The 8,802-nt window shown below is 38.5% G+C and overlaps 1 protein-coding gene across 1 annotated transcript in view; it reads left to right on the top strand.

Moving 5' to 3' along the window:
* Window positions 1–1,187: 1,187 nt before the first annotated feature.
* The window catches only part of FOCAD (focadhesin), a gene marked incomplete at its 5' end in the record, with an annotated part of 50,912 nt that continues 43,297 nt past the window's right edge, over window positions 1,188–8,802 (top strand). The window contains 5 exons of the mRNA XM_009866659.1: window positions 1,188–1,322; window positions 1,719–1,769; window positions 2,424–2,507; window positions 3,846–3,978; window positions 8,683–8,802. The exon at window positions 8,683–8,802 is cut by the window's right edge and continues 87 nt beyond it. Of these exons, the coding sequence (XP_009864961.1) occupies window positions 1,188–1,322; window positions 1,719–1,769; window positions 2,424–2,507; window positions 3,846–3,978; window positions 8,683–8,802 (523 nt within the window). The remainder of the gene's footprint in view (window positions 1,323–1,718; window positions 1,770–2,423; window positions 2,508–3,845; window positions 3,979–8,682) is intronic.

Below are 8,802 nucleotides of genomic sequence, written 5' to 3'. Positions count from 1 at the left end.
CTCTGCAGAGTGTTGCTTTTTGTTGGAGGATTTAGGGGTTTTTTGCCAGCGATTTCTAATTGTAAAAAAAATAGCAATTTTAGAACCATACCTGCAAAGTACTTTGTCTAATTTTATGATCTGAAATGACAAGTTACTTTGCTTTTCGGGCTATGTTTGTCCTATAACCAAGTACTGGACTCCTTAGTTGAAAAAAAAACCCAAACAGAAAATGCATATTTTTTCCAGTTTATACTGGATTCTTTATAGCATAGAAGCCAGCAGATACTCCTGGGGTTTCTACCTGTCATTGCAAATGTTTCATTGTAATTGTTTTTTTTTTTATTTTTTTTTTCTTCATAAGGACTTAATAGCTGGGATTGCAAGAGTGTATCTAAAGTGATTTCAGCTTCTATTTAATGCACAGTAACTTTCTGGTTTCTAGTATAACTGCAGATTTAAAAGGCTGAAATTACTATGTTCTAAGGACTTGGAAAGCAAATGACAAGACTCTGTATTCATTATTAAGAGAAAACAAATAAATTCTATGGTTTTCAAAGCAGTTTCAGTCTTTGTAGGTTAACAATTGGAAGCATCTGTGGTTTCCTGACAGAATTACTGGTTTGTTGAAGTGATTTCTTGCACTGCAAATAGTAATAACTGACCTGCTTTGTATAGTATTCATGAAGCTGTGGTATTTTATTGAGACAGTTTCTGGGTTAGTTAGCAACTTCTGGCAGTTTGACATACTATTTTTGTTTTACAAATTTGATTGGATTTGTTTGTGTTCAAAGAGTAGCGGCATTTTGTTTTGGAGGCCTCAAAACATAACTTCCTCTACTTTCATCTTGTTGAACTCCAGAGACAGGTTGCTTTTAAACTAATTTGAACAAATGAAGTAGAGCAGTAGTGTTATATGAAGGTTACATCTACAGCTTTGTGTGTATTGCTAACAGTGTCCTATCTGTTCCTACTAGTAACTGTTTCATCTGGTGAAGTACTGTGCAGTATTATTATATGATGTCAGTTAATGTATGTGAGACTGTTAATACAAGTGAATGTTTTACGTGCTTGGTTTTTTTTTCTTTTATGAACTCTGTATTACTTACCATTCCCAAGTGCGAGTAAAGAAGGCAAGTGCTTGAAATAAATGTTCAAGTCAAGTTGGCATTGTTGTGTGTAACAGCGCCTCCCACTTTTCTCTCCAGGTTGTTTGCATCCGTTCTACATGGAATGCTCTGTCACCAAAGCTGAGTTGTGATACAAGACCCTGCATTTTAAAAGCACTGAATGAATTGTTTGCCCTGGTTCCGTCATTGACAGTGAATACAAATGAGTATGAGGTATGTATTCAGGGATTATGGTGAGTCTCTTCTTTTATTTTCTCTATGTGTATGAATTTTAAATGTGCCTACTTGTTTTTACTGTCTCTAAATTGCAACCACTGCCTAGTCCAGGTAAATCATAATGCACATTTTCATACAGTTTTCACAGTTTTGGCTTACATTCGTGACTCCTGGGAGATAGGTGAGAAATTACCGTGCAAGATTGATCAGAGGTTTCCCTCTCTGAGAATGTGAGGGCATGTGAATGCATCTACAATTCATACCTGCTCCCCTTCCACTTGTCTAGCTCAGTGCATGTTGATGTAGCAGCAGTTTGTTTCAGGTAACTGCCTTTATTTCAACAGTTTATTTTCTTAAAGAAAATCTGAATGCCTATTTTGTTTGCTTTCATAGAAATTCAAGGCTCAGGTTATCAGCTTCCTTTGGAACAACACACAAAACGAGGTAGGTGTTACAACTCAAAATGTTAATTCCTGGTGTCAGCAACTGGATGTTTAAGTTTAGTGCCGTTCTGTCGATACAAGGTTATCAGTGTTGGCAATCTCATTTTCTTCTTGTCATTGACCATTTAACAGTGTTTTTAAAGCAATGTGACGCCCATGAGAAGTAGTAACTGGTGATCCTATCTACAACTTCCAATGAGAGTTGTAACATAAACTAGTTTGGCTCCTCTGCAGACTTCAGCCTTGTCGTGGTGAAGCATTTTTGGCAAAGCTGCAGCTATGACAACTAACTCAAGTCTTTGGTGGAGCATTGTAACACAGTGGGAATGCTGAAGCATCATCACCATTGGCCTGATGGAGCCAAAGTGTTTAATTTTGGTATAGATTACATATTTCTACATGAACTACCCTCAGAGCAGTAATAGAGTGTAGCGATCAGTGTTTGCAATCAAGCCTAGATAATTGCACTTGCTAGTTTGCGCTGTATATACAAAGTAAGCAATTGGGAGCGTGCCTCAGGAAAACATTGTTATTTTAAAGTCTTTTTCAGCATTCAGTGGTTAGTGGATAGGCTCTTTCTGTGTGGAGTTTCCAGTGGGTAGCAATACCATATGCTGTGCTTGTGATTTTCTTTTTCTTCCTGTTGGTTTTCTAGGATTCTGTGGTAGCTATTTCAGCCTATAAATCACTCTCGTCGTTTGGCTCTGAAGAACATACAATTCTTCATCTTCCTGAACAGGTAGTTTAATACAGGTGAAAAGCTCCCTATTAAACAGGTGTTTAATAGTAAGGACATCTGACACTTCCATCTGATTTGAGTTGTATCGTCTTGGAAGGGAAACAAGGCCTTCAGCCATCTCTACCTGATAGCTGTCAGAGCCTCATAGAGGGAATAAAGGAATATAAGCTCCTGCTCTTGAAATGGGATATTATATATGATAAGCATAACTAAAACTTACAAGCAGGGAAAGGCGCAAATGGAAGCTCAGTGAGGTCTAACCAGTCAGAAAGTATTTTTCTTCTCTCATTAGTTAAATCAGCAGGTTTTTGGGGGGGCACCTGATTTGCATTTTATGATCTTCTGTTAATGCTTGCCGCTGAATCTTGACACTAAGCAGCTCTAGTGATTACCATTTAATCCTGGCAATCACACCCGTGGTTTTGTTCCTGCAATCAGTCACTTTGAAAAGTAGGTATTATTTTTCAAATTAAGCTGAAAACTTTTCCTATGTTTCTATTCTGAGCTTTTACACCATAGCATTTTTGGTTTTTTTGTTGATAAAGGCAGCCAGAAAGCAATTGAGGTCCTTACTGAAAGTTTTTTTAAGTATGTGCCTCGCTGTAAAAACAGTGAAACTTTGGTCTGATCCATTAACTCAATAACCTTACAAAATGAAAAAGTGCAAGGAGCTGAATGTATAAAGTAATAGTAAGTATGGCATAATAAGTTCTGTAAGTTTTACTTACTGCATCATTGCAAGATTGACTCCATTTGTGTGTTGTAGAGAGCACGTGATAGAATGAGTAAAATCTCTGAACAATGCTTCAGTACTAAATCTTTCACAGTAGTGCATTGCTCTGTATTATTAGTGCTCTTTACACTTGTTAGAATAAATGAATTTGTAAATATGTGTTCACTGAAAGCATTTTAAATATGTTGGAAGTTTTCCAAATTCTGAAAACTAGAATGGAAAAATAACATCTAGCAGAAGTTCTCTGTGCATATTTAAGTGCTAATATAAAACATTGATTTCCTCTAATTGAAGAAGAATCAGAGTCAAAATAAGGTTTTGGTTGTATTAGTTCAGTCTGTCAATGTCAATATTAATTTTATTGTTACAGATAATGGATTTATGTACCCATGTGACTTTTATCAACCAGTTTTGCCTTTCATTCAGGTAGAAGAAAAACTTTTCTTCTTTCAGTTTCAAATTAATGAAGTGAAGCAAATTTAAAGAAATAGGGAGCTTTTCATATTTGGTTGATATTTATGACATTTGGTTAACATTTGGAATCATGAAAGGTAATGAGGATGCCAAATTTTTGTGCTGACGTTTAGGGTTTTTTTATCTTTCAGGCACGACCAGAAGTTGAGTCACTAGGGGAGGCAGACATGAATGAAGATGAAGACGATAAGGAGGCAGATCTTCTTGTTCCAGGTTCTTCATATATCAAGCTGTTGTCGCTAACACCAGCTTCTGTTTTAGGAGGTATAATATATTCAGTGTTTGAAGTTAATTTACAGATTTGTAATCACAGTGACTGTACAGAAATGTGGCTTTCTTATAATGGAGTGTCATGTTCAAGTGCAGCCTTTTGTGTTTTTTTTTTATTTTTATTTTTTGTTTTGGTTTTGCCCTGGGAAAGTATCTTGCCAAATTCCATGAAAAATGTAAAGGGGGCCAGTTAGCTCAGTCAGTTAGAGCGTGGTGCTGATAACACCAAGGCCGTGGGTTCGATCCCTGCTTGATCCCCATGTGTTGTCTGATGTAGTTGAGAGGTGTCCCTGCCCATGACAAGGAGGTTGGATTAAATGATCTCTAAGGTCCATCCAGCCTAGGCCATTCTATGATTCTGTCAGTTGCCTATTCTGTGATTCTAAAGTGACAGTTCAGAGGAAAACAAAAACCCCAACACATTTTTAGGAAGACAGTGGGTCAGAGATCCTGATGATAGAAAAAATGCTTATATTATAACTTAAAAAATCTTTATCTGTCCTATAGGAAAAGGCAGTTGCTTATTATTTCCTTCCAATTGCCCATCATTTCGTCACAGTGCAACTTCAGTGGGACTCAACAGATGTTCTTAAAGGCAGCTTGGTATTTTAGCCCAGAATGGACTAAAGAAAAAAATACACACCCAAAACAATAGTGTTTATAAACAGAATATTATTAGTATTAAAACAATGCTGTGCTATAGTTAATGCTTAATTTTAGTGATGCGTATTGATACTGGAGTATGCTTCAACAGATGGTCTCTGGTTGATGCACTTGTTTTGACAGGAGGTTGAATTTGCTATTTTTAATGTTCTCTTGATTACTCCATTAATGCTTACTTTCACTTCCAGTTACAAGTTTGTGTTAGTGCCTGGACACAGGCATTGTTATTTCGCTGTTTGTAGAATGCCTGGGATTTTGATGTGTATTTGGAACCTGTAAACATTGTTGTGTGGCAGTAGTAGTATTTTGTAGTATATTTGCCCAGTTGGGGTTCTAGAAAGGTCAATTCATTCAATAAGCTGTGCATTCAAGTCTATAGTACATGCAACCTTACCTAGAGAATATATATGCACTAAGTTCTGGAACCTTTGTGGGGAAGATTGACATAACCTGCTTCAGTGAAAGAGATGTATCTGGACAGAAAACTCAAACTGTGTAATGAATGCTGAGACAGGCAATTTACCAGAAGATGGGAAACCGAAACGGACTTTAGAGAGAGCAGATGAGTAAAAAGATGCAACTACCACGAACTGGTACAAAAAACAGTGCAAATAGCTTTTCCAACCCAGACATGTGCTGAATAGTTTCTCCTTCAGTGGAGTCTTCATCTTCTAACACTGTTAGTTAACACAGGATGCAGAACAGTTGAGCAAAAGCTTTAGTGAACGGCAGAGGTAGTTGTTGTGAGTTAATTGCTCCACTGAAAGGATATGAAACTGGATTCAAGAGACCATGTCCAAAGTATGCCAGGAGTCTCTGTTCTGTTGAAGCTGAACCTGTAACATTTAATCTCCTGGAATCCTGTCATTACACGTTATTGAGATTAATTCATTACTTCCTTACTGCTTAGAAGGAGAAGGACCGGGATGCTTTTTAAGAAGACAATTTGCACACCAGATGAACTGAGAATTATCAAGGAAGTTCAGCTTGTGAGATCTCCCTCCTTCTTGCTTTTCCTTGCTGATTCCATAAACTCCGAATTGCTGCTTCTTTTCTTTCCTTCCCTCTTCTTTAATCCTTGCAGGAGGAGGACAATCTTTAGTTTTTGTCAGCCTCCACATACTTCTTCCTGAGGAGCTGAACAATTAATGGTATGGCAGCTGCAGTTAAAAGATGCCAGATGGAGGGTGGGTTTGGTACTGGCATTATTATTGAGTTGTGGAGTTGCTTTTCCAAGTGCCTTCTCCAGCTCTGTGGGAGAAAAATGTCTAAGCTTGCAAACAAGTCTATAGAGCATCTTTCTGCAACAGAGCTGATGAAGAATCAGGAAACAGCATAAAAGTTGACATTCTATGCCAATTGGTTGGAACATGCTGCAGTTCCAATTTACCATAGCTGTCATATGTGAAGCACTGGAAAATGAAGTTTTAAGTAGGATTTTCTCTCAATCTCCTTTACAACAGATATCTCATTTCTGTTTCCATGCTGTGTCAGGGCATTAGAGCTCCACAGGGTATCGGAAGGGGTATGACAGAATTATTATTTTTTGTTTTAATAGTTTTTCATTCTGAATGTCTGAGACTTGTCTGAATCCTGATAGTCAGAGAATTAAAAATAATACCATTTAACAAACTGTATAACTTCAGACAAGAAATGGTTGTTATTCAGTATTAATATTGTATATCTCTGCAGCAAGGACACTAAGAATTTTGTTCCTGTGATCATAGAATCATAGAATGCGTTGGACTGGAAGGGACCTTTAAAAGCCATCTAGTCCAAACCCCCTTGAAGTGAGCAGGGACAACTAGATCAGGTTGCTTATAGCCCTATCAAGCCTGACCTTGATTGTCCCCAGGGTGGAGCCTCCACCACCTCTCTGGGCAGCCTGTTCAGTGTTTCACCACCCTCCTCATAAAAAAATTTCTTCCTTATATCCAGTCTAAATCTACCCTCTTTTAGTTTATAACCATTGTCCCTCGTCCTGTCACTACACCCTCCCCAGCTTTCCTGTAGGTCCCCTTCCAGTACTGGAAGGCTGCTAAAAAGTCTCCCCAGAGCCTTCTTTTCTCCAGGCTGAACAACCCCAACTCTCTGAGCCTGTCCTTGTAGGAGACTAGGTGCTCCAGCCCTCTGATTATTTTTGTGACCCTCCTCTGGACCTGCTCCAACAAGTCCCTGTCCTTGTGTTGAGGCCTCCAGAGCTGGATGCAGTACTGCTCCTCACTGGAGCAGAGCAGAGGGGCAGAAACACCTCCCTTGCCATGCTTCTTTTGATGCAGCCCAGGGTGCATTTGGCCTTCTGGGCTGTGAGGCAGCAGCACTGGTGTATCACGTCCAGCTTTTTGTCCACTAAAGTTTAAGGATGTTAGTTACCTCTTTTTTTTTTTTTTTTCCTTCACACTGGTTCCAAGCATTAAAATACAATGATCTAGCATTAGTTGCGTTCTAGGTGTTCCACAGAATTTACCCGGATTTTCTAGTGTGAGTTATATCTGACATCTAGATCTTTGGGTTATAACTCTTGCCTGAAGAATTTCTTTTGAATATGTTGTAAGTATTAAGTCCTTTGACATAACTAGCAAGTGGAGTAACATCACAGGTGTAATATTACCTGTGCTAGGGTGTCTGTCAGTACAGTGGTTACCAGCAGAGAAAGAGCTGTGGCATTTCAGAGAATTTCTTCTCTATTGTTGTAGCCACTATGAACAAAAACACTCTTAATCAAAGCCTAGATCATGTGGGTAGATAGTGTTTTCAGGTCAATAAATACAATTTTGATGGAAGAGTATGTATGAGGATTGGGGACGAAGATTTATAGTTTCTGTCTGAATTGCCGTAGTGAAAATTGCTAACTGCGTTCTGAGGTTTTTGTTTGAAGAACGTTGGCATTACAGGTGGAGAAAAAATAATTACCAGACGTAGCTGCCCTTCCTTCCATGCTACAAAAACCTATCAGATTTAGACTGCTGCTCCACTGTGAACTGGGAAAGAGCATTGCTGAAAATTACGGGAAAGTACTGAAACACGAAAATGTGAAGAAGTTCCAATATAAAACTACTTTACTCCAAGCTGCAGTAGGTATTTCTTGGACCCAGAAAGGATGAGTGAGTGTCGTTTTGTCTGGTTGGTCCTCTGGTTCCTAGTCAAAGCTGGATTGCTTGTGATTTGGGGACTTGTATGCCAAATTTTCAAGCCTAGTGTGAAACAGTTGCTACAAATCCCTTTAAAACTCAGTTGTATAGTGAAAGCATGAACAGAGTTTTAAATATACTAGGTTTGCAAGGAGCTGATACAATGCTTGCTCTCAGTTGTGATGTTGTAACAAACACGATGCACTCATATGTATATACACATACGTGGTACCTACAGAAACATGACATTTTTTTCTAACATGTGCCTGTAAAGGCTGCTTCAGATTGACTTCACAAATGAACAATAACTTTATATTATTTCTGTGTAATTTTAAACCTATTTAGACAAAATGTGTAGGTTGAGAGCACAGAACACAGTAAACAGTTCGTACTGCTATGGTAACAGAAATCAAGGTGGTACCTCTCTCTCTGCATCCCCTGTTTGCATATACACACTTCCCATCTACTCTCTTTGCGTTGTGCTTCTTTTAAATCTCTTTAAGAACAACATGGGTTCAGAGACAATTTTTTCACTATGTTGATAAACATCAGTTTTATTTCTTATTGTCCCGTTGGCATGTATCAGGTTTAGCAGTCAAAGAATGTAAGCAACAGCTCAAATAACACTTAAGGCTTTTCTTCTTCCCAGCGTTAACATCTGACATAGCTTACTCAGAGCCTTTTGCAGTTGCAGTAGCATCAAGTATTGTGTCAGAGAGACTTGCTAAGAGTTGTAAATTCTTTGACCTTCAGCTTTCTTCTGAATGTGTCATCACTAGTTTAGCGAAGAGTATCTCTCCTGAAGCACAGGTGTCATTTTGGGTTTTCCAAAGTTCGTTTGGTCTACCAGTCATGAGACTTCCTTCCTCGTTCCCCTCTCCTTATTTTCTTGCACTTCATTCAGCATTTGAAGAGTTTGCAGCATCACTTGTGAAACAGGAGATGACAAACATGCCCCGTGGTGTATATCATTCTGCCTTAAGAGGAGGGACCACACGCTCAGACCGAGGGAAGACCATGGCAA

The sequence above is a fragment of the Apaloderma vittatum genome, unplaced genomic scaffold, assembly GCF_000703405.1.
Source record: "Apaloderma vittatum isolate BGI_N311 unplaced genomic scaffold, ASM70340v1 scaffold11993, whole genome shotgun sequence".
NCBI classification, from domain to species: domain Eukaryota; kingdom Metazoa; phylum Chordata; class Aves; order Trogoniformes; family Trogonidae; genus Apaloderma; species Apaloderma vittatum.
The sequence above is the reverse complement of the archived record's forward strand: the minus strand, read 5'-3'. Positions and strand labels throughout refer to the sequence as shown.